At 37.2% G+C, this 26,848-nt stretch overlaps 1 protein-coding gene across 1 annotated transcript in view; it reads right to left on the bottom strand.

Annotated features, from left to right (window-relative positions):
• Positions 1-26,848, bottom strand: part of CC2D2B (coiled-coil and C2 domain containing 2B) — a 97,439-nt gene that overhangs the window by 39,256 nt on the left and 31,335 nt on the right. Inside the window, exons 14-19 of the mRNA XM_058543613.1 lie at positions 24,600-24,777; positions 14,915-15,065; positions 13,323-13,470; positions 8,306-8,444; positions 6,943-7,146; positions 1,269-1,361 (exon numbers count right to left, since the gene is read on the bottom strand). Of these exons, the coding sequence (XP_058399596.1) occupies positions 1,269-1,361; positions 6,943-7,146; positions 8,306-8,444; positions 13,323-13,470; positions 14,915-15,065; positions 24,600-24,777 (913 nt within the window). The remainder of the gene's footprint in view (positions 1-1,268; positions 1,362-6,942; positions 7,147-8,305; positions 8,445-13,322; positions 13,471-14,914; positions 15,066-24,599; positions 24,778-26,848) is intronic.

The raw sequence follows: 26,848 nt of genomic DNA, 5'->3' as shown, positions 1-26,848 counted from the left end.
AGTAAGAACACCTCTTTATTTCCTAAGACAGAAAACTCATTATAAAAGCACATCCCAATTTTTTTTTTTTAAATATGGAGCTAGTAAGGAAGGGGTGGGAGGGATAGGGGTGAGTCGGAATAACTCCTGCCAGTGACAAAAGGGAGGAGCTCTTTCAAGCCCAGGATAGTTACAGTGGTCTGCTTTTCCACCACCCTCTCATAGTAAAATGAGTAAAAACTAGTAGAGCACGTGAAGTTTAATCTCATTTGCCCGTTACATCGGAAGTAAAGCGAGGCAGCCATTATCACTGTCTATTTTTATACAAGAAGAAAGGGGGACTCAGTGAATAGGTTCATTGCCCAAAGACACACAGGGTAGTCAGAACAGGTCTTCATACATCTGCCTGGGGCTCTTCTAGTTATACAAGGTTGCTTCCCATCCGTCTCCATGAGGGATCTGGTATGTATCTCTTAGATCTTTCCATGGCTCTTTTCTTCCTTCCAAATTACCCTAGAATGCTGCTCTGATGCTCTAGAGCAAAGGCTATATACTTAGGTGAGATTCTACTCTTGCCGAAGTCTTAGAAACCTTCTCAGCCCTTGTAGTTTTATCATTTACTTCATTAATTTCTCAACATTTATCAACATTTTCTGAGTGAAGGGCACTGTGCTGGGTATTGCAGATCTACAGATAGAATCCCTGCATTCCAGAAGCTTAGAGCGGGGTGATAAGGGGTTAGTGGAAAGAAATCAGGAACAAAATTCAGTGAGGGATTCCACCTCAAACCTGGTTTAGGCTTTGCTAGGGGGTTTTGTAAATATCTGACTTTGTATTGAAGCATATGTCTTTCTCTAATACTTTCTGTCTCCTGGTAGCTCCATCCTCTTAATTGCTACGGTCAACCGCATTATTGAGTTAACTAGTAAAAGTAGAGATTCTGGCAAAATGCTGGCATACTTCTCAAAGTGAACTTTTAGAATCAAAAAGAGATGGGAAGTCTTCAATGTTCATGTTTAAACAGAAAAAGTTGGGATGTGCTTTAACGAGTTTGCTGTCAACAGAAGTAACCTCTGCATCAACAATGTACACCGACAGTGCACATTTACAGACGGTAAGTAACTAACTCTGAAAAGGAAGTCTGAACAGAACAGAAAAACCTCTCGGTGATCAGAAAGAGGTGATGAGTATGTAGACTTGTCCATCTGACTCTCTGGTACCAGGCATCCAACAGACCAATTTTCACAAAAGTAACTGCAAACATATTGATAATACTATTTTGTTATTACCTTTTTCAGAAAATTGGCAGAATTAATCCTTTGTGCGGTAATAGAATTCACATCTGAAATGGACATATCCTTCTCTATCTGACTTTCATATTCCTAAACAGAGAATTAAGTTAGTTTCACTTCTTGAATGCCACAGAGCTCAGATATGACATGCTGCAACAAAATATTAACTGTTCACTTCAGTTCATGTGTAGGAGACATTGGCAACACTCTGGCATTGAGATAAGAAAACATTTCTTTCAGATTCTCCCACTGAGAATTAGCTAAGAACAGTTTACGACTGCATTTTGTTTGCTCCTAGGATGAGGTCCATTCACCTTTTAAAATAGGGCAATAATTGAGAAAAAAATTGTGATTGAGAAAATTATGAGAAAATGTGAAGATGACTGAGAAATATTCTTCATGCTTGCATTTATCTGGCCATCACTAAAAACAAAACAAATGAAAAGTAGTATAGTGTAATGGTCAAGAAAGTGGGCTTTGGAGGCACGCAGTCCTGGGTTCAAGTTGACTCTGCCATTTATTTATTAACTGTGTGGTTTTGGAGAAGGTTGATTAACTACAGCAGACCTCAGTTTCCTCTTTTGTAATAATAATGATAGTACCTATGTCACAGGATTGTTGTGAGACTTCACTGAAACAATATCTGTAAAGTGCACGGCACATAGTAAGTAGTCAATATGTGTTAACTATAATCAGTAACTTGAATTTTACATCCAGCAGTTGGTATAAGATTACTTGTCAGGATGTTTCATCTTTATGATTTAGAATAAATCTGCATCTGTTACATCTGCATTTGTGGGATACACCCCTAATGCACATGGAAATCGTTTTACACTATAGATATCATTAAAGATCACACAAAAATAATGAAGTAGATACTTTAGAATTTTCAGCCATGTTACAATGAACACTATGATCTGAAAGTAATTTATTTATTCTTCTAATTATCCACAAGAAATCTTAAAATTAATTCTGTTGGCAAGTAACAACTTTTACTTAAGGATATATCATATTAATATTTTATATTACTTTACTTTTTAAAGTATTAATTTATAAGAGTCACTTAAATGCTCTGGATATTATTTTGTTACATGTGTTGCAAATATCTTTTCCTAATCTGTGAGGTTTTAATTTTAATATTATCAAATTTATTAATCTTTTTCTTTATAATTTATACTTTTTGTGTATTGTTAAAGAAATATTTTCATACCCCAAGATTAAGATAGTCATTTAAAGTTTTGCTTTTCATATGTAACCTTCATTACACATGGTTTTATTTCTTCCGTGAGGTCTGAATCTGTTCTGTTTCACTGGTTTGGAATTGCATTACTACAATTACAGATTAATTAGGGGAGAACTGCCATCTTACAATGTTGAGTCTTTCTATCAGTGAACATTTATTCAGATTCTTTGTTACATCATTCAAAAATGTTTTATAGGGCCAGCCCCAGTGGCCTAATGGTTCAGTGCAGCGTGCTCTGCTTGGGCGTCCCGGGTTCAGTTCCTGAGCACGGACCTACGCCACCTAGTGGCCATGCTGTGGTGGCAGCTCACGTACAAAAAGAGCAAAAGGATGTTAGCTCAAGGCTAATCTTCCTCAGCAAAAAAATAAAAATAAAAGTAAAAAACGATTTTTTTTAAAAAGATCAAAGCAGTTGTACTTGCTAGCCAGTTGTCCCACATTCCAAATTTATCTGATTGTTTCCTTGTTATGTCATTTAACTTGTTTCTCTATTTCTCACAATGCTTGTAAACAAATTAATCTAAAGTTTTAATTTGATTCAGATTACACATTTTTGGCAAGGATACTTCATACATAATGCTATGTATTTCATATTGTATCATACTATAAGGCAATAATGTCTGGCTGTCCTTTGTTAATGTATATGTTAGTTTTCTACCGCTGCCGTAACAAATTATCACAAATTTAGTGGCTTCAAACAACACAAATTTATTATCTCACAGTTCTGTAGGTGAGAAGTCTGGACTGTCTCAGCTGGTTTCTCTGCTCCAGGTTTCACAAGGCTAATATCAAGGTGTCAGCCAGCTGGGTTCTTATCTGGAGGCTCTGGAAAAAATCTGTTTCCTCATTTAGGTTGTTGGCAGAATCTATAAGACTGAGGTCTTGTTTCCTCGTTTTTAAAGGTTCATTTAATTAGATTAGGTCCACCTAGAAAATCCAGGATAATCTTCCTATTTTAAGCAACATAACATAACATATTCACAGGTTCTGGGGATTAGGGAGTGGACATTGTTAGGGGCTATTATTCCGCTTACCACAACTAATATTAAGTTGGATCACTGAGTCAAGATGGTGACAATTAGGTTTCTTCATTGTAGGGGTACAATTTTCCTTTTACAATAAAAAAAGGAGCTATTCATTTTTATTTGTTTTTTATTATTATTATTTTTTTAAATTTTATTTATTTATTTATTTTTCCCCCAAAGCCCCAGTAGATAGTTGTATGTCATAGTTGCACATCCTTCTAGTTGCTGTATGTGGGACGCGGCCTCAGCATGGCGGGAGAAGCGGTGTGTCGGTGCACGACCGGGATCCGAACCCGGGCCGCCAGCAGCGGAGCGCGCACACTTAACCATCAAGCCACGGGGCCAGCCTGGAGCTATTCATTTTTAAATATGGATAGTATATTCAACAAATTTATTAGTTGTGACAGTTTGCTGTAGATTCTCTTATATTTTCTATGTAGACAAATGTATTTTCTGCAAAGACAGTTTGTCTCCTCTTTTCCAATTCTAATGTCCCTTCCTTTCTTCCTTCTTTCTGGCTTACTGCATTGGCTCTTACTGGTAGAGATGATAGCGGGCATCCTTAAGTTGTTGAGATTAATGGGAAAACTGATGTTTCGCCACTAAGTATAATGTTTGTGTAAGAGCCTATGAAGAAAGGGATTTCTGATCATGGTCCTTACTCCAAACTCAGTTTGAGCCACACAGATAATAAGGTATTGAATCACAGTCAAAGGGTAGATTATGAAGCACAGGTTTTCCAGAACGTTGGAAAGTTGGAGACAGAGAATTTGCTCAGGGACACCTGGGCACTGGTTCTATTTCTTCTCTTGAAGGATGATATGGCCTTAGTGACCTTGACTTGGGTTCAAGAACAAGAGTCCAATGTTTGTAAACATTCCCTTAAATGGAAGTGCATTTACAATGTAAAAACTAATTCTTCTGGGGTGGTAATGTAAACCTTACCTATTTTTGTACACGTTTTTTTTGTTTAGTTTGGTTTTTGTTTTGTTTTGTTTTTTTAGCTCTGGCAAAACCTACTCTGTGTGGACATGTCACAAGAAGCTTACTCCCCATCAGGGTACCAGAGCCCAGGAAAAACCAACATCAAAATTTGTTGCAGCTGTCCTGCCATGTTCTGCCCTGCCTCTGTATGTTTCTGCATCCTTGGCTAACTCAATCTGAAACTTAATCTAATCAACCAGTGGCTATGTAGGTGGTCCTTTCTTATCTCTCCTCATACCCCCTCAATTCTACAATTTACCTGAAACACTTCTTTACAATGCATTTTGCATCAGCAAAAAAACCCCAAATGTTGAAACATTCTTAACCAGTCTAAAGAAGGTTTAAAGAAGTTCTCTTCTGATTCTAGGATGCTATGAGCTTTCCTCATGAATGAGCACTGAATTTATTAAATGCCTCTTTGGCGTTATTAAGAGGAGAATATTTTTTCCTTCCTTAATTCTGTTAATGTGGTAAATTATAGCAATAGATCCCTAATTAAATTGGTTTTGTAATCTGGAAGTAAACCCTACTAGATTATGGTGTGTAATTATATATTTATATACAGTACATTGCTTTCAATTTGTTAAAATTTTATTAGTAATTTTATATTTATGGTCATAAGTGAAATTTATCTAAAAATGATCATTTCTTGCTCTCTTTGCCCAATTTTGGTATAAAGCTCATATCAGCCTCAGAAAATGAGGTGGGTTACTTTCCCTCCTTTTCTGTTCTCTGAATAGTTTGTATAAGACAAGGGAAGTTAGCAAAGCCCCTAGTTTCAAAAGCAGAAACTGTTCCTTTTTCATGATGTTATAGCCCCCGATTATGCTGAGCATTGTGCTTTGCCTGTCGCAGTTTATGGCGCTGTGGAATCGAATTCAATCATTGAGAGAAGCAGCATGAGGAAACTGAAGAACTTTCCAGCTATTCTAAGCCAAGGCCTTCCCACTGCAGTTTACTAACTAAAATTCCTAAAGTCTCAAAACAGGAGATGAACCATAATTAAAAGTTGAGAAATGCTTTCTGAAGCCAAATACCAATTGGTCTGTTTGTGACTATATGTATTTCTATGTACTCCTGTTTGTGAAAATAGGGAATTCTCTGCAAATCCTATCTTTATGTGCTAACTGGTGGTGCCATGATATTGTCATTGAAAAATCATTAATTTGCATTTTCCCTTTCACATCTGAGCCACAGCAAAAAGAGTTTCTCAGATAATCCATTTAGTTCAGACCATGAATGTCCTCCCACTACCACTTGAGTTAAATGTAATGAGTCCTGTGTAGTTTGTTTGTGTCTCCTCTAAATTAGGGTATAAAAGCTAAAGGATGGCTGAGTGGCAACAATAAGAACAAACATATACTATTTTTAAAAATAACTTTTACTATTTTTAATATTAAGTGACATTGCAATTTCCCTTCAGTCTAGAATAAAGTGAAAACAAATATCAAAGAGTTTATCAGTTTTTTTCTCATCAATTGATAATAATTCACCAAAGTTAAATTAATAAACCTATTATAACCTATTTTAGGATAAGGCATTCAATCTTTCTGACTCATAAGATGTGTAAACCTCAATATCCTTCACTAGAATCTGGTATCTTTATCTAAGTTGGCTAACATCACCCCACAGTGATAATTCTACTGCAGAGGCATTTTCTTCAGAGATGGAATGCTAATTCCTTTCTTCTCGAACAATCTCTTAACAAGCTCAAGTGCTAGGATTACTACAATTGGTTATTTCTATAGAAATTAGCTCTTATAATTCCACTATTTTGAGACTAGTGGTACGCTGGCAAATGTTTAACAACCAGTTATCTGGGAGTTGGAGGGGAAGCCCCAATTTTTAGCATTTGCTGATTTATGGTGTATATATTCCCCTAGCAACAAATTTAAAGCAACCAACATGAACTCACTGAAGCTGGAGTTGGGAAGAGATGCACGCAATAGGCTCTTACCAGCTGGTGCCAGCAGGCTCCCGTACACCACCACCCCGCAGTGTAAGACTAATTTTTCTTTCTTTCTTTTTTGTTCACATTTTAAAGTTTCTGCAATTGAGATGTGCTTTATAATCAATGTATAAGTTTAATTTGGTAGTGTTTCTCTCCCTTAACCCCAAAAGTTGCTTTTAAATTGGTGATGCATTTTACAATAACAAAAATATAGTATTTACATAAATTTAGAATATACCTAAAGGACTTTGGCTGTGAAATAGGTTGTTTGGACAACAACTAAGTTACAAAGTCAAGCTAAGGACTTTCTGGAATTTGGGAGATCTGTACATTTTCAACGCCTAAAGAGAAGGAGAAAACAAAATCTACAGATTATCAGTTTAAAAAAAAAAGAAATTAAGATAGATATAAATAAGTAAAATATTAACTTATCATACAATAAGCCATATTCAAATAGAAACCAAATACCTGGAAGACTAAATCTGGAATCTCTCTATCATAGAGGGGCATTTGCTGCAGAAGGAAAACATCTAATTGACCTGCATTTCTAAGTTGCAATAGCTGGAAACGTTTACTTTTTTTCATCTCCTCTTCAGAAACAAAGTTAAATTCATCTTGCAACTGTTCAAGACGAAAATACTTTGGAATATCCTGCCCTTTATGTTTCATGTACTGTAAAACACAAATAATGTAAAGTCTTTACTTAAAATATTAATTCTTTAAAATTCAAGAATTATTTCAAAACACTGTTCTTTCTTTTCAACTGTGAGATGTGAGAGTTGCCATATAAGTGGGAAATGGAGCAACTGCATCTGTACAGAGATAGAATCTGAAAACAACAACAACAGCAACAACAGAATCCAGCCTACGTGGCTTCCCAACCTTTTCTTATAAAGACAATGAAAATATTTGCTGGCACACTAGGTTAAAAGATGAGACTGTTCATATTTCGTATCTGGTTTCCCTAATAGTTGATAGAAGATCAATATTTATGTACACCTGTAACCAGTTCAGCACATCAGTTCGGAAGCTCTGATCCAGGGAAACTTAATTGCAATAATCTGTTCACACACCGCTTTACTCAATAAATGCAAATATGAGTACAAGGTACATGCAAGGAAGAGTGCTAGTTGCCCTAAGAGAGACAAAGATTTATTAGTTGTAGTTCCACAAGGAAAGATAAAATATAGGAATGAATAACTACAGTAAAGGGTAGAATGATATCAGAGCCATAAGAGTTTAAAAAAAGAGAAAAAAAAAGTTAACAGGAGGGCAAGGAAAGAAGAGCCCATATCTAATTGAGGCTACCAGGGAAGCATTTATCAGACTTGCAGCATGGGTAAGACAGTCACTATGGGTGCTCTTCTAGGCAGAGGGAATGGCACAAATGAAGGTATGGAGAAAGCATGTTTGGGGCACACAGAGCAGTTCAGATGGCTTTAAGGAGGAGTAGAAGTGAATAGATAAGGAGTCTTTGAGGGAAGGAGTGTGTCTATAAATCATCTCTATATCCCTAGCATCTAATAATATGATTGGTACTCAGTAGATGTACAATAGACGTTAGCCTGAAGGTTAGGCTGCAGGATGTGCTGCAGGCTGCTAAGTAGTGGCAGAGTACCAACCATCAGGCCTAAAGTAGTGATTATTTCATTTGCTGAATTTCTAATTGCCTTTACAATACTGTAAACTGGTTGAGAACTGTACCTGTCAGATTTACCTTTACATGCCTCCTAGTGCCTAGAAAAATACACAGCAAACTCTAGAGGAGTATAAGGGGGTAGAGCTTAGGAAATAGAATATACATAGAGTATTGATATTTGCTATAACTTACCATAATAAATTCCATTAAATCAGAATACTCTGGATTATTTGGGTCAATTCTGACTTCATTTGCCCATTCAAAAAGCTTCTGTGTATTAACGAGCCATGGAATTCCAGGAACACCTCTTGCATCTACATTCCTTAACACACTAACATAGAGAAAAACATTTTGTGAATTTGTATACAATACGTAGGTTATACATCAGTTATACAGGGTAAAATCTACCTGTTCCAGGTATTTAATAAAGATAAAACCTATCCATCCCCTGCATTTAAGAATAAAACAGAAGGTTTAGATGTGATATCTCTCCTGGTTCTGGTTCTTCTCACATCCTTTTTTTTTTTCTTTTTTTTTTTTTTTTTGCTGAGGAAGATTGGCCCTGAGCTAACATCTGTTGCCAATCTTTCTCCTTTTGTATGTGAGCTGCCACCACAGCATGGCCACTGATAGATGAGTGGTGTAGGTCTGACCCCTGGGAACTGAACCTGGGCCACTGAGCACACCCAACTTAACCACTAGGCCACTGGGGCTGGCCCTCTTCTCACATTCTAACTTGTATCATAGATCTTTGATAAATGTCTACTCGCATCCCTTAAGAGACAGTAAGGGTAAAGTTTGTAAATATTCATCTTTGCCATCTTCACTCCGTGCAGCAGCTAAAACATAGTAGATGCTGAAGTGAATAGTACTTATTGGATGTATTCTGTAAACCCTGAGTATAGTAACTTATTAAATATCTTCTTGCCATAGGATGCACAATATTGAAATTTAACCAAGATGTTTCCTTAAGCAAAATTAATAAAGTCCACAATATAAAAAGAATCTTTAGGCTATATCTTTACAGTTGAAACATAATACAGAGTAATACAATTAACTGGAAAGTATGTGCCAGAAGGGTATCTTTGGTCATTTGAGGCCATCTTCAGAAGTTGGAGAGCTATAAAAGATACGCTAGACTCATAACGCTTCCTTAGTGACCTCAGCTACAGGCTCAGTGGAGAAGGAATTCAATGCTAAACAGTAAGGGTTTCCTTAGAGCCATCAATTATCCCAGTTATTTAATCTTTCTCCTCATAGATAATTTGTCTCATCACATATAATTAGAGGGATTTGGACTAGAAGATTTCTAAGACCCTTTCTATAAAGTACTCAAGAAAAATTCCAGTCCATAAACTGGGATTCCAGAAATAGAGTTCTGACTCAGATTTGATTATGTCTTAGCCCAAACATGGACACATATTTTACACTGTCTGCTTTCCAATAGCATCCATTCATATTTCTATGATGAATCTTTGGAAGCTATTGCTAACAAAGCCAATGCCTAGTATAATAGGAAGTAAGCAAAATTACAAATAGGTGAAGTTTGAGTAGTCTTCCTTTCTTTAATTTCTATTTCTGCCCTCATATTTGAACTGTCTTGATGCCTTTGTCATAAGAGATCTCTAGGGCCTGACACCCTTGACATCATCATATAACAAATTTTCCTTCTCATGGGAACAGTCTTAGCCCAGGACCCTTATAAAACAAAGCCTGAGGCAAAGCTTAAATGTTAATGAATAGATTAGGGAGAGCAATTTATCCCATTATAGCCTAAAAAAAAAAGTTGTAACTGGATTTCAATTTAATCTCATGATTTCTGTCTCAGGGAAAGTAATAAAAACCTCAGAACATCTCCTGCCCTTGCTATAATAATTCCTGCAGCTGCCCCATAGGTGTTCAGCTGTGGGCCATAGCAAAATCCATCTGTCATCTGCACCCCCTGCTCCACAACCAAATGCCAAGCACGTAACATAACTCAGTGGCATTAAGTATACTCACGGTGTTGTACAACCACCATCACTACCTATTTCCAGAATTTTTTCATCATTCCAAACAGAAATCCTGTACCCATTAAACGATAACTCCCCATTCTTTCCTCCCCCCAGCCCCTGGCTTTCTGTCTCTGTGAATTAAGCAAAAAATTTTAAAGTTACCTGGGAAAAAAGACAGACTGTCTCCAAAACACCAACATTTAGACTGATAGCAGACTTTTGAATAGCAATGATAAATCCCAGAAGATAATGCAATTGTAGCTTCAAAGTGTTAAGGGAAAATAAATATCAGTCTTAAATTTTATACCCACCTAAACTATTATTCAAGAATGAGGACAAAATAAAGATATTTTCAGATATACAAAGACTAAAAACTTTGCTAGCTACAAAAATTGATTGAAAGAATCACTAAAGGAGCAGACTTTTAGCAAGAAAAGGAAATCCAGAATGAAAGTGTGGGAGATAAGAAATAGGGGCAAACATAAAAGTCAATTAACCACATCAGAAAATTCACTAGTAAGAAAAGCTGTTTTCTGTTTTAAAAATGTGTTAAATGAAAACTCTAGAAAACAATAACAATAATTGAGATTGAAGAGGTGTGCTTAATGTGGTATTAACATTCTAAGATCTTCTTTTGGTTCACTGCTTTATTTGCAGCTCTGTCAGTATTTGGTGAATGAATGAATAAGTAAATCAGTGACTGAACAAATACTTTCTTTTGGATCTCCTTTGGCTCCATGCTTTGACTCTCACAAGTCAGTCTTGCTGTTCAGAGCACCCATCTCAGGTTCCTAGAACCACCGCTCAGGACCATCCCTTAAGCTCCCACAGCTGTAGAGGAGAGTTCTGTTAACGTCCCTCTCTGATCTCAGCGGCCCCAATTGTAAAGCTTTACTTCAAGTTAACTTTCTCAGAGAGGGCTCTGGACTTTGAAACCTCTCTTGCAATTCACTCCCTGTTGAATTCTGTCATCTGTCCCAATCTTTCACAGGACTGCTCTCAATCTTTGGTAAACTTGAGCTCCCAAGTAAATGGAACCGCTAAGTGCAGCATCACAGAAGCCATGAGAGAAGAGACGTCAAGAAGCAAAACGATGAGGACAGGCCAATGAAACGGCCAGAAGGTCACTGGTAGCCTTCAGGAATAAGCAGGTTCGATTAGGGAAGGAATGTGTGAATAAAAAGTGGAGGCAATGGATGTAGACCAGTAGACCACATGATTGAGAACCTGGGCAGGAAAAAGAGCCAAAAAGGGTTTTCAGGATTTAATCAAATGCTTGGATTTTTCTTTGTTTTAAAACAAAGAAGGTTTCTTGGATACAAAAGATTAACAGCATAAGGATGGATATCCATCAAAATTACAATTCTGTCTTCATAGTGATTTCTGTCTCATTGTCTGATTTGAATAAAAGATATTTCCTCTTCTCTAGAACCATAGCTACTCATTTGTGTTTTGGTTCAATATCTTCCTGACTTTGAAGGACCTCATACTCTTTCTAATATATTCTGATACTTTTTCCATGGATTCCATCACTTCTTTTAAGAAGATAAAGATTGCCTCAATTTTTAAGAAATCCAAGGGCCGGCCCAGTGGCGTGGTGGTTGGGCTCGCACACTCTGCTTCAGTGGCCTGGGGTTCATGGGTTCAAATCCTGGGCATGGACCAGTGCACCACTCATCAAGGCATGCTGTGGCGGCATCCCACATACAAAGTGGAGGAAGATGGGCACAGATGTTAGCTGAGGGCCAATCTTCCTCACCAAAAAAAAAAAAAAGAAAGAAAGAAATCCATACCTTGATTCTGTTGTCTTTCTTATTCTCAGCCTCTTTTTACTGTCAAACTTCTTGATAAGTAATATACATCCACCACCTCAGGTACCTCAACATCAATTGTTGAGTGCTACTGACATTTAGTTTAGCTTTTTTCCTCTAAAACTCTTTATTATTTACCAAGAAAAGTATTTACGAACTCTTACCATGACTTTGGTCATATGCCACTGGTTTTATATATAGTGTTCTCATTGTTATTTTTAAAATAGTCTCTAATTTCTATTTTGATTTTCTGTTTAATCTATTTATAGCAATTTTTAAATTTTTTATTTTTAAAGTTGACTTTATTTTTTTAGAGCAGTTTTAGGTTCACAGCAAAACTGATCAGAGAGTTCAGAGTTTCCATATGCTCCCTACCCCGACACATGCACAGCCTTCCCCACTATCAACATCCTGCACTAGAGTTAAAATTTATTACACTCACTGTGATAAAAGAGTCGCATTTGTTACAATCCATGAACCTACATTGACACATCATTACCATTGAAAGTTCATAGTTTACATTAGGGTTTATGCTAGGTGTTGTACATTCCACGAGTCTTGAAGAATATGTAATGACATATATCCACAATTATAGTATCATACAGGGTAGTTTCACTGCCCTAAAAATCCTGTGTGCTCTGCCTATTCATCCCTCTCTCCTCCTAACCCCTGTCAACCACTGATATTTTTACTCTCTCCATAGTTCTGCCTTTTCCATAATGTCATATAATTGGATATAGCAATGTTTTTTTAAAAATATTGTTTAGATGGGGAGGGGAAAGGCCATCTTTTTGTTATCACTATTCATTAATTTTTAAATGATGGAATCTACTTGGCCCTTTATATTTACCATTGTACTCAAACACAGAACAATATATAAGCCAGCATTATCATCATTTTTATAGAATTTTACCTTACTTATTTCTAGTAATCCTATTTGTGGATGTGACCTAGAAATTAATCCTAATTCCTCTACGAAGTCCTAGAATAAAATGGAACAAAATTTCTAGGATTTTCCTTCCAGCAAATTGATAATGCATAAAACGATTCCTTCATAATCCAGAATGATTGGGAGATGTAAAGGCCCCAGACATAAAATCTTTGGGAGTCTCAGCCTTTGCTTACAAGTTAAGGGCAATGGAACTGCCTCTCTCATCATCTATGCGGCTATAATCCTAAGCACGGAAGAAATACATTCTCTTACATATAAAGACACTTATTTCCTTAGCAAAATGATTATAAATAAAATATGTAAATATTTTATATATTTACAAATATAAATAAAAATCAAATAAACATCCAAATAAATTAAACCGCTCCTAGAGTTTTCCCTTTCATAGTTCAGGTTTTGTGTGATGCTTTGCTGAGGGCTGGCATTATTTTTCAAGCATGAAAGTTTATTACCTGCAGTAAGTAGATCTTAGTGACTGTGACATAGGTGTCAGAGGAATACCATTTTCATCTAAAGCCCATGATAGAGAATAGCTTAGTTTTCCAGATGTCAAAAGACAAAGTTCTTCAGTTCCATTTCCCTCAAGAACAAAAGGCACATCTGTTTATAAAGGCATTAAAAATACATGAATTTTTTAAAAGAAGTCTGAGCACCCTGTAGATTTTTTTCCTGATTTTTACTTGTGGAAACCCAGGAACACAAAGGAAGTTTTGGGCTGACCCCAGACTCTAATATTAGAGCTCTCCTCATCTCCCATCTAAGATACCTCAAGGCAGACTACTTCAAACAGACTAAAAAAGAGAAAGGAAAATATTGATCTGAACATCTCTATTTTCCTCTTCTTATGACTAGAAGTTTTTTAACCATTCTTTCTAGGAGTGGCTTCCAGCAAGAAAGGACCAGTGGCAGCAGAAAAAGAGTAGTTTTGTCCCCTTTCCCTACATTCCTGAGTCCTCTTTCTCTCCCCATTTTCTTTCTCAATATCCAGAGACCTTAACAACACTCCTTGAAACTTTTGCCAAGTTCTTAGCGTTCCCTAAATTTTTCGCCCTGAGTCTTTTCTTCTGTGTCTCTACAACCCCATTTTCCTGCTTCATCTGGACTCTAAGACTACATTCCTCCCTCATTCTCTGTCCTTTCCAAGCTCTTTTGCCTACTTATTTTCTTCTCTCTCCTCCTTGCTCACTTGTTCACACCTCCTTCCTTTTCACCAGATGGAAACAAACAGTGGCAAAACTCCTAGGAAGGTGAAAGAGAAGGAATCTAGGGGAGAAGGAGAGGAATGACACAGTTCTCACAGATGTGCTAACAAATTTAATTGCGTTAGGAGTAAAATCAATTGAAAAACAAGGGGGCAGGCACATCCTTTCTTCCTTCCTCTCTCCTTTTCTCTCTCTCTCTCCTTCTCTTTCTCCCTTCCCTATTCAGTTAAAGGTGAGTCGACACGTCCTGGAGCATCTATAGGCTTCACTAAAGGAGAGGCAGAGGTAGAGCAGTCTATCCACTCAGGAGCAGAGCTCCTGTTCCAGAGAGCATAGTGCTCCTGTCTCAGATGACCTAGGAAAAGCACAGGTGCTAATTCCAAATTTTAGATTTCCCAAAGATCTGATTCAAAATAAAGTTTTTAAAAATGTAGTTTAACATCTGAAAAAAGAATTTAATTCATTTTTAACCTAATACTGTAAATATAGGATTCTTTTTTTGTGTGAGGAAGATTAGCCCTGAGCTAACATCTGATGCCAATCCTCCTCTTTTTTGCTGAGGAAGATTGGCCCTGGGCTAACATCCGTGCCCATCTTCCTCTACTTTATATGGGACACTGCCCCAGCATGGCTTGACAAGCGGTGCGTTGGTGCACACCCGGGATCCGAACCCGCGAACCCTGGGCCACCGCAGCAGAGCTTGCGCACTTAATTGCTACGCCACTGGGCCAGCCCCAATATAGGATTCTTTACTCACGTAAATGGTCATTTAGGACAGGGTCATTTAGGACATGGAATTCATGAAGAAAATAGTGGGGAAGAAACATTTTTAAGAAACTTACTGCTTCCAACTTCTCCATATGCAGGTATGACCAGCTTATCAGAGCTAAACTCTATGTATTCCAAAACAGTTTTGCTTTTCAGCTCTGTGTTGTTAGGTAAAGGTAAATATAGTTTTGCCAGTAAGCTTGTCCTTTTACTTATTTCATAAACCTAAATACAAAAGAAATGATTGATAACTCACTGCAAGTACAAAATAGAAAGAAAAACGAAAATAAGGACCCTCAATAACACATTTTTATCTTTTTTTAAATATTAGAATATGAAATAGGTATTGCTCTATGGCATTTCATCCACATGATTATGAGAAAAGTAGATAATCACATGTCCTTAAAAATATAATGCCTTGTACTGGTCTCAAAGAATTAATGAATAAAAGGATTACAAATACAGTTCTGCAAATATAGGTACATATAATGTAATACCTGAATAACTTAGTTTTGTGTAGCACTTTTAAAGTTCTTTATCTCATTTAAACCTGATAAAAAATTATAGGAAATAGATACTATTCTTCCCACTTTATAAGTAAAGAAATGGAGTTTCTATATGAAACTACCGTATATTAGTTTTTATTAAAAGTGATAGAAACCCAGGTTGAATGTTTAGGAAAAAGGGAGACCCGTTGGCTCATGGAATCAAAGGACAGGTTAAACAAGCTGTGGGGTTGTAAGAAGGGGAGGAAAAGTCCTAGAAGGAGTAAGGGAGGTGCTGAGTAGACAGTTCCATAGATGTCCACTGGGTATTAAACCCAGGTCTTCTGATTCTGTATGTTGTGCTTTCTACTACAATTCCATAACTGCTATAACTACAAACCTATATTTTTTTCAATAGAAAAATCTTATTTTGACCTATACTGTGTTATCAGTGTTTGGTGAAATAGTGATATGTACTTTAAGAGAAGGAAATTGGGACAGGGGTGGGGAATGCCACTTGAAAGATAAGAAAGAATGCCAATCAAAAAGATGACTGATTAACCAAGAAAGCAGAGAAAAAGGAAAGTCAGAGAGGCAAATACTTTTTCTGGTCATCTAACTACTGTCTCTGTAAGAGTGAATTTAAGCCAACACACTGGTCCATTTGATAAAGGCATCCCTAATACAGTAGGGGTTATAGCCAATGGCCTTAAAGTATTCAGTCCTGTGAAAGAAATTTCTTATTATAAATCAGTAAATTGCCTAACTAAAAAGAGACAATGAACTGATAAACATATTCAAATATTGAGTTGGCATTCTGATTTTACACATCAGCCTTATGAATTTGTTTAGGGTATGTAGATGAATTCTCAGGGGACTGTCAAATCCAGTTTCTGAGATTGCAGGGCTGGAGGCCAGATCCTGGATAGTAGTAAATGTAAGGGTAGAGAATTCCACCTTACAGTCTCTCAAGAGACAGACTTATCCCCTGATGGCAGCTATCTATACCACTGCATGGCTGAGATGGAGTATCAAGAATGAAAATGGGCATTGTAAGTGGAGGAACTAGAATGTTCAAAAGCTCAGAAGTAGGAAATTGCAAGGCTGTATGGGGAAAAACAAGGTGTTCAGTTTGGCTGAAGTGAAGAATGAGTAAAGAGGAATGGTAAGAAGTAAAGAGAGAGAGAGTTTGGAAGATGGTGGCACAGGAGGATCTGGAGCTCACCTCGTCCCACGGACACAACAAACCTACAACTACCTGTGGAATAATTTCCTCTGAGAGAGACCTGGAAACTGGATGAAAAGAAGCTCCACAACAAGGGAAAACACAGAGAGGGATAGAAGAGGCAGAGATACAGTCCTGCCAAGGAAAAAACCACACTTTAGCTGTGGCACTTCATGGCTGGGAGCTATCTCAAAGGTACAGAGCTTTTCCCAGGAGTGGGGGATTTGAGCCCCACATGAGGCAACCTAGCCCTTAGATCCAGCACAAGAGAGATGAGAGCCCAAAACACTGGCTTTGAAAATCAATGGAGAAAACTCCCAGGAAAACTATCGAACTTCAGGGAAAGGAAAATCCACTCTTAAATGGCCCATGCACAGACTCACTAGACCCAGAAACAAGCACCCAAAAATACCAGATGGAAAAGTGCATACTCCAATAGTAAAAGAGACTCGCTAACTAAGCTCAGAGCACATCTTGGAGAGGCAGGAGGTCGCTTGCCACCCCCTCCTGCCCCCCACCCCACCACTACCAGAGACTGAGATACTGGTGGCAGCCATTTTTGTGACCTAGTTAAGCCTTACTGACACAGATGCTGGCAGGTACCACTTGGAATCCTCCCTCTAGCCTCTTAGCACAGGGGCCAATCCAACTCACTAGAGCACCGGAGGCAATAGAGTGCAGCCAGGCAATGCAGGCAGCCCACCCCAGGGACCTGTCCCACGCACCATTGAGCCCACAGTAGACTTGCACCACCAAGCCTCACAATCAGCCACAGAAGGGATCTTCCCCACCCACAAATACACCTGAAACAGTCCTACACAGCCACACTGGAGGGCTGCCCCACTCACCAGCATGCCTGAAGCAGTTGTGGACCACCTGGCTGCATAGCCAGCCCATGCCTGATACCTGTCCCACCCAAAAGTGAGCTAGCAACAGCTGCATGCTGCACAGCCAGCCTTACTAGAGGCCTGCCCTACTAACCAGCACACTCAGGGCAGCCGACCCCTGCCAGCCACGCAGCCAGCCACACCAGGGGACTGCAGTAGTTGTGTGCCCCCAAGCCTAGCAACAAGCCACACCAGGGGCCTGCCATGCCCACAAGTGAGCTCTTAGCAGTTGTGCACCACTGCACTCTGCAGCCAACCACACCAGGGACCTGAGTCACTCACAGCAAACTCACAGTAATTGTGCACTACTAGGCCCCACAGCCAGCTGTGCTGGAGGCTTGCCCCACCCAATAATGTGCCTGTGGCAGCTGCATGTGGCTGGGCCTTGCAACCACTGGCCCAGAGGCCAGCCCAGCACACCCACATGCCCACAGCAATAGCAGCCCTGCCGCAACGTAAAGGCACACACAGCCTAACAAGGGACAGCCCTGGAGCATTTGGCATGAGTGATGAGAGGGGAGCACACTGATGGGCCCCATAAGACATCTTCTACATAAGACCATGTTTCCAAGATTAGGAGATGTAGCTGATCTCCCTAATACATAGAATAATGGCTTCATTGGCAAAATGAGGAGAGAATTTGGCAAAATGAGGAGATAAAGGCATATGTTCCAAATAAAAGAACAGGACAAATCCTCAGAAAATGAGCTAAATGAAATAGAGATAAACAATCTACCTGATAAAGAATACAAACTAATGGTCATAAGGATACTCACTGAACTCAGGAGAAGAATAGATGAACACAGTGAGAACTTCAACAAAAAATTAAAAAATTTAAAAAAGAACCAATCAGAGCTGAAGAATACAATAACTGAAATGAAAAATTCACTAGAGGGAATCAAGAGCAGAGCAGATGACACAGAAGAACAGATCAGTGATCTGGATGACATAGCAGAGGAAATCACCCAAGCTGAAAAGAAACAAAGAAAAGAGTTAAAAAAACAGTTTAAGGGACCTCTGGGATAATATCAAGTGTACTAACATTCACATTATAGGTGTCCCAGAAGGAGAAGAGAGAGACAAAGGGGCAGAGAACTTATTTGAAGAAATAATAGCTGAAAACTTCCCTAAGCTGGGGAAGGAAGCAGACATCCAGGTACAGGAAACACAGGGAGCACCAAACAAGATGAACCCAAAGAGATCTACACCAAGACACATTATAATTCAAATGTCAAGAATTAAAGATAAAGAGAGAAAAAGCAAGAGAAAAGAAATAAGTTACATACAAGGGAAACCCCAATAAAGCTATTAGCTGACTTTTCAGCAAAAAACTTACAAGGTAGAAGGGAGTGGCATGATATATTTAAAGTGCTGAAAGGAAAAAACCTATAACCAAGAATACTCTACCTGGCAAGGTTATCATTCAGAATGGAAGGAGAGATAAAGAGTTTTCCAGACAAGCAAAAACTAAAGGAGTTCATCCCCACTAAACTGGCCTTACAAGAAATGCTAAAGGGACTTCTTTAAGTGGAAAAGAAAAGGCCACAAATAGAAATAAAAAAATTATCAAATATCAAAAAATATTGGTAAAGGCAAATATACAGTAAAGGTAGTGGATCAACCACCTATAAAGCTAGTATGAAGGTCAAAAGACACAAGTACTAAAATCACCTATATATCTACAATAAGAGGGTAAGGGATACACAAAATTAAAAGAGGTAAAATATGACGTCAAAAAAATAAAGTGGAGGGGGAGTAAAACTGTAAAACTTTTAGTATGAGGTCAAACTTAAGAGACCGTCAACTTAATATAGATTGCTATATACATAGGTTATTGTATATGAACCTCATGGCAACCACAATACAAAAACCTATAATAAATATACAAAAAATAAAGAGAAAGGAACACAAATATAACACTAAAGAAAGTCATCAAATCACAAGGGAAGGGAGTAAGAGAAGAAAGGAACTACAAAACAACTATAAAAAAGTAACAAAATGGCAATAAGTACATATCTATCAATAATTACTTTAAATGTAAATGGACTAAATGCTCTAATCAAAATACAAAGAGTGGCTGAATGGGTAAAAAGACAAGACCCATACATATGCTGCATACAAGAGACACACTTCAGATCTAAAGACACAGACTGAAAGTGAAAGAATGGAAAAAGATATTCCATGCAAATGGAAACAAAAAAAAAGCTGGAGTAGCAATACTTATATCAGACAAAATAGACTTTAAAACAAAAACTGTAACAAGAGACAAAGAAGGGCATTACATAATGATAAAGGGAACAATTCAACAAGAGGATATACCACTTGTGAATATCTATAGGGAGCACCTAAATACATAAAGCAAATATTAACATACATAAAAGGAGAAACTGACAGTAACACAATAGTAGTAGGGGACTTGAACACCACACTCACATTAATGGATAGATGATCCAGACAGAATATCAATAAGGAAACATCGGCCTTAAATGACACATTAGACCAGATAGACTTAACAGATATATACAGAACGTTCCATCCAAAAACTGCAGAATACACATTCTTTTCAAATGCACATGGAACATTCTCCAGGATAAATCACATATTAGGTCACAAAACAAGTCTCAATAAATTTAAGAAGACTAAAATAACACGAAGCATCTTTTCTCACCACAAAGGTATAAAAATAGAAATCAACTACAAGAAGAAGACTGGAAAAGTCACAAACATGTGAAGATTAAACAAAATGCTACTGAACAACTACTGGGTCAGTGAAGATATCAAAGGAACAATAAAAAAATACCTGGAGACAAATGAAAATGAAAATACAACATATGAAAATCTATGGGATACAGGAAGAGTGGTACTAAGAGGGAAGTTTATAGCAATACAGACTTACCTCAAGAAACAAGGGAAAAAATCTCAATCTTACATTACACCTAAAGGAACTAGAAAAAGAAGAACAAACAAAGTCCAAAACCAGCAGAAGGAAGAAAAAAATAAAAATCAGAATGGAAATAAATGAAATAGAGACTAAAAAGACAATAGAAAAGATGAACGAAACTAAGAGCTGATTCTTTGAAAAGATAAACAAAATTGACAAATCTTTAGCTAGACTCACTAAGAAAAAGAGAAGGCTCAAGTAAAATTAGAAACAAAAGAAGAGAAATTACAATGGATACCACATAAATACAAAGAATTACAAGAGAATACTATGAAAAGCTCTACACCAACAAATTGGATAATCTAGAAGAAATGGATAAATTCTTAGAATTATACAACCTTCTAAAACTGACTCAATAAGAAATAGAGAATCTGAATAGACTGATCCCTAGTAAGGAGATGAAAACAGTAATCAAAAATCCCCCAAAAAACAAAAGTCTGGGACCAGGCAGCTTCCCAGTAAATTCTACCAGTCAAAGAAGATTTAATACCTATCCTTCTCAAATTCTTTGAAAAAACTGAAGAGGAGAGGATGCTTCCTAACTCATTTTAAGAAGCCAACATTAACCTGATACCAAAACCAGACAAGAACGACACAAAAAAAGAAAATTACAGGCCTCTTATCACTGATGAACATAGATGCAAAAATCCTCAACAAAATACTAGCAAATCAAATACAACAATACATTAAAAGGATCATACACCACGATGAAGTGGGATTTATCCCAGGGATGTCAGGATGGTTCAACATCTGCAAATCAATCAACATGACACACCACCTTAACAAAATGAAGAATAAAAATCATATGATCATCTCAAGAGATCAGAGAAAGCATGTGACAAGATTCAGCAACCATTTATGATAAAAGCTCTGAATAAAATGGGTATAGAAGGAAAGTACCTTAGCATAATAAAGGCCATTTATGACAAACCCACAGCTAACATCATACTCAATGGTGAAAAACTGAAAGCTATCCCTTTAAGAACAGGAACAAGACAAGGATACTCACATTTACCACTCTTATTCAATATAGTATTGGAAGTCCTAGCCAGAGCAATTAGGCAAGAAAAAGGAATAAAAGGGATACAAATTAGAAAGGATGAAGTAAAACTGTCACTATTTGCAGATGACATGATCTTTTATACAGAAAACCCTAAAGAATTCACTAAAAAAACTATTAGAAATAATAAATTAATTCAGTAAAATTGCAGGGTACAAAATCAACATACAAAAATCAGTTGTGTTTCTATACACTAACAATGAAATAGCAGAAAGAGTAATAAAGAATGCAATTTCATTTACCATCCCAGCAATCACAACAAAAGGAATAACATACCTAGGAATAAATTTAACCAAGGAGGTGAAAGACCTATACACTGAAAACTATAAAACATTCTTGAAAGAGGTTGAAGAAGACATAAAGAAATGGAAAGATATTCCAAGCTCATGAATTGGAAGAATTAACATAGTTAAAATGCCCATACTATATAAAGCCGTCTACAGATTGAATGCAATCCCTATCAAAGGCCCAACAACGTTTTTCATGGAAATAGAACAAAGAATCCTAAAAATTATACAGAACAACAAAAGACCCCAAATAGCCAAGGCAATCCTCAGAAAAAAGAACAAAGCTGGAGGCATCACCCTCCCTGATTTCAAAGCATACTACAAAGCTATAGTAACAAAAATAGCGTGGTACTGGCAGAAAAACAGACACACAGATCAATGAAACAGAACTGAGAGCCCAGAAATAAACCCACACATTTATGGACAGCTAATTTTTGACAAAGGAGCCAAGAACACACAATGGAGAAAGGAAAGTGTCTTCAATAAATGGTGTTGGGAAAACTGGACAGCCACATGCAAAAGGATGAACGTAGAGCACTATCTTACATCATACATAAAAATTAACTCAAAATGGATTAAAGACTTGAACGCAAGACCTGAAAGCATAAAACTCCCAGAAGAACACATAGGCAGTATGCTCTTTGACACTGGTCTTAGCAGTATGTTTTTAAATATGTCTCTTCAGGCAAGGGGAACAAAAGAAAAAATAAACAAATGGGACTACATCAAACTAAAAAGCTTTCGCATGGCAAAAGAAACCATCAACAAAACAAAAAGACAACCCACCAATTGGGAGAAGATATTTGAAAATCACATATCCAATAAGGGGTTAATATCCAAAATATATAAAGAACTCATACAACTCAACAACAAAAAACAAACAACCCAATGAAAAAATGGGCAGAGGATCTGAACAGACATTTTTCCAAAGAAGATATACAGATGGCCAACAGGCACGTGAAAAGATGTTAAACATCACTAATTATTATGGAAATGCAAATCAAAACCACAATGAGATATCACCTTACACCTGTCAGAATGGCTATTATTAAAAAAGGCAAGAAATAACAAGTGTTGGAGAGGATATGGAGAAAAGGAAACCCCTGTATACTGCTGGTAGGAATGTAATCTGGTGCAGCCACTATGGAAAACAGTATGGAGATTCCTCAAAAAATTAAGAAAAAGAACTACTATATGATGCAGCTATTCCACTTCTAGGTATTTATCCAAAAAACACAAAAGCAATAATTCAAAAAGATATATGCACTCCTATATTCATTGCAGAATTATTGCAGCATTATTCACAATAATCAAGACTTGGAAGCAACCTAAGTGCCCATCAATGGATGAATGGATAAAGAAGATATGGCATATAAATATATGTGTGTATATACAATGGAATACTACTCAGTCACAAAAAAAGATGAAATCTTGCCATTTGTGACAACATGGATGGACCTTGAGGGTATTGCGCTAAGTGAAATAAGTCAGACGGAGAAAGCCAAATACCATATGATTTCACTCACGTGTAGAAGATAAAACAACAATAACAACAAACAAACACATAGATACAGAGAATAGGTTGGGTGGCAGGAAGGTGAAAGGGGTGAAGGGGCACATGTGTACAGTGATGGATGGCAACTAGACTTTTGGTGGTGAACACCACATAGTCTATACAGACGTCAAGATACAATGATGCACCCCCAAAATTTATATAATGTTATAAACCAATGTTACCTCAATAATTAATAAATAAATAAAAGAAAATTAGAAATGGAGGTTAGAATCTGTTAGGCTAGGGCATATAGATTTATTTTGCAGTTTTTGCAGTTGCTCCTGGTGCAATTTATCCCTAGATAGATTCCTTTCTTTCTCTGACTCTTAGTTTGTTAGGATCAAGTGCTAAGTGATGGAATGAAGAAGGATTCAAAAATACACATTTATCTATTTTGAGGGGGGCAGATTTTAAACTTAAAGTGGTTGGATTATTATATCACAATTTATTTTAGGTACAATAGTAGGAAAGTATAGTCAGTATATTTTTTAAATAGGAATTTCAACAGAGGTACATTTTAAGATGACAAGAACTTGATAGCACAGATGAACCAAATGAATATAGCCTCTGATCAGGGATAGAACAATATTATTTTGGGCACTGTAAAAAAAACTTTGCTTTAGATTTGTAATTATAATCCTCTCCCTACTCCTCAAACTCCACCCCATGCTCCCATACACAAATATTTATTCCCTCATAACTTTTCTTTCAGGTCTAGACGCAAGTTTAACCCCTATATTAGCCATCAAGACTTCTTGTCTAAACTTCTTTACTGTCTCTAATTTTTCTCAATCATCCTATTTTCTTCTTCCTTTAGTACAGGAGTTCTTATGGTGTGGGTCTTTGGACAGGGATCAGGGGTCTGTTGTGTGTATGTTCTTTCATCACATTCTTCAAGGGATCCAAAATCCAAAAAAAGATAAAGAACAAATACAGCAAGAGACTGAAATCACCAAGTCAAGCCAGGGGTACTTTGGAGAAATCATTCAACACTTATAATAGCTACACTACTCATAAACAACCCTGTTCCACCTCATTACTAAACGAACAGCAATGCTGCACACGCAGGGTTGGCAGGAATTTTAGCAGGAAAGAATAGAAGTATTTAGAACAACCACAAATCAAGTAATTTTGTGCTTATAGCATAAAAAACTATTGATGAATTATAAATATATTATTTATAAATATCTTGTCTACCCATATAGATTAGTCATCTCAATATAAAAGAAGTTACTTATTACATATAACAGTAGATAACAAGAAATTTAAAATTATATATGGCATAAAATAAGATACGAAAGTAAATGACAATGGCATACCTCCAGGCAAATTGTTTCAGGCCAGTATATTAACTGAATATTGAAAATCTGCTGAAACATGACTTTAAAATCAAACTGTAGGGGAGATACTGAAGTACGAGAAACCTGTTTATCGTTGTACAATATTTTAATAAAATATTTAAGCTTCTGAATTTTGGCTCTCCTCTTTTGTTCATGCCTAAAAATAAATAGACCTTTAAAGGACACTTGAAAAGCAAAACGGATATAAAATATTGTTCTTTTCAGAATGTACCTTAGCATGTTAAAATATGCTCATTTTAGAAGACAAATGGTATCTTTAAGCCCACTAACACTTGCCTATATGTGGATAAAAGCCTCTCCTACCCAGCCAAATGTTGTTAAAGATATTTACTCAAAAATAGAAAAAGAACTAAAATCAAGGTACTATAAATCATTCAGCTATTTATTTTACTAAACTGTAACTTAAAGAGATTACAGCACTTACCCATCACAAGATGTCTTATAAGAGGAGAAAACTGAAGGATTTAGGAATGGGAGTGGGGGAGCTTGAATTAAGAATTCAAAAACATTTACTAAGTTTTAAAATAAAGAACACACACACACACACACACCCCCCCCCCCCCACGTTTTCAATAACCTCAAGGACGTGGCTCTAAGTCAACAGGATTACTGTGTCCTCTTAAAGGTTTCTGTAAATCCCTTCAGGCCTTAGGTTGTACACCTTTTTTCTCCAGGACATTCTTTCTCTGAACCCAAAGATCAGAGAGGCAAGCCAGAGGTTACTTCCCTGGGCTTCTATGAAAACACTTGTTGGGGAATAAATTGATCCCTTTGAGTGATATGAAACCCCTAAATAGAGTCTTCCATCCATTCATTCATTCATTCACTCAACCAACATTTATTGAATATCTTCTCAGCTGCAAGGCAACTGACTTAATCATGTTTAAGACTTGATCCTCTTTTACAGAAAGGAGAAGACTGCTTGGAAGATAAGCTCTAGCTTGAAACATAAAATCCCCCTCTGGTCTCCACCCTAATCGTCCTATGTGCGCAGTATCTCCCTGCCCCATATCTGCCCATCTTCTCTGTAAACTTCTCAGAGGGTTATGGAACAAAAGATTACTTATTTTTCCTGTCTCCCTGTTGGCCTCTTCTGACCATTCTCTCAATTACCTTTAGAGAAATAGTTTAGTAAAACTTACCCTTTATGTTGCTTTCTGAAAGTAGTTTTAATAATGAGTTCATAAACTGATTATGAAAATTTGTTAATTCAGGATTATATTTATCTTCAGGAAATCCTGCCTTTTTCTTCACCTGTAAACTCTTTAATCCTTCTTTAATCCCTATATTCCTTTCATTTCTATCCATTCCTATCCTATATTATTTTTTTCAGAGAATCAATTCTTACTCAATTGGACATTTTAAATGGATAATGACAGCAATGCCACACAATAGCAATAGCTTTGAAAAGATATAAAGCATCATATTTCCTTTTGCCTTGACTTCCACCAAGTTTTAGCATAGGCTTTCCAACAAACATACCTTCCCCCTTCTCCTTCCCCTCTTTACTTCCCACTTCCATTTTACAGCTCCTGTTCTCTTACCCTCATTTAGATGGTCCTTTTGTATGTGTGTCTTACATAATGAATTATCTCGGGCCCTTTATGGAACTAAGTGTAGAACAAATAAAGCACAGCCTCATTGCTGCACTTGTCTAGTCAGAAAGAGGGTAGTGATAATTGTGCCTTTGTGTCTGCTACTCTTTTTTTTTTTATTTTGTGAGGAAGATCAGCCCTGAGCTAACATCCATGCCAATCTTCCTCTTTTTGCTGAGGAAGACCGGCCCTGAGCTAACATCTATTGTCCATCCTCCTCCTTTTTTTCCCCTTTTTCTCCCCAAAGCCCCAGTAGATAGTTGTATGTCATAGTTGCACATCCTTCTAGTTGCTATATGTGGGACGCCGCCTCAGCATGGCCAGACAAGCCGTGTGTTGGTGCGCGCCCAGGATCCGAACCCAGGCCACCAGTAGCGGAGCGCGCGCACCCAACCGCTAAACCACAGCGCTGGCCCCTGTGTCTGCTACTCTTTATGTTCATTTAAAAATCTAACCATCCATTCATTCATTTAATGAATATGAATATTTATTGAGTACCCACTTCTAACATTGTGCTAAATGATGCACTTTCACAATACTCAAAGATGAATTGGTATGAAGTGTCTCATGGGACAGAGATGTTGAAAAGTTGGACCTAGTTCAGTGCTCTAA

This window comes from Diceros bicornis, chromosome 6 (genome assembly GCF_020826845.1).
Source record: "Diceros bicornis minor isolate mBicDic1 chromosome 6, mDicBic1.mat.cur, whole genome shotgun sequence".
Classification (NCBI taxonomy): Eukaryota; Metazoa; Chordata; class Mammalia; order Perissodactyla; family Rhinocerotidae; genus Diceros; species Diceros bicornis.
Note: the sequence above shows the minus strand (reverse complement) of the source record. Positions and strands in the feature narration are given on the sequence as shown.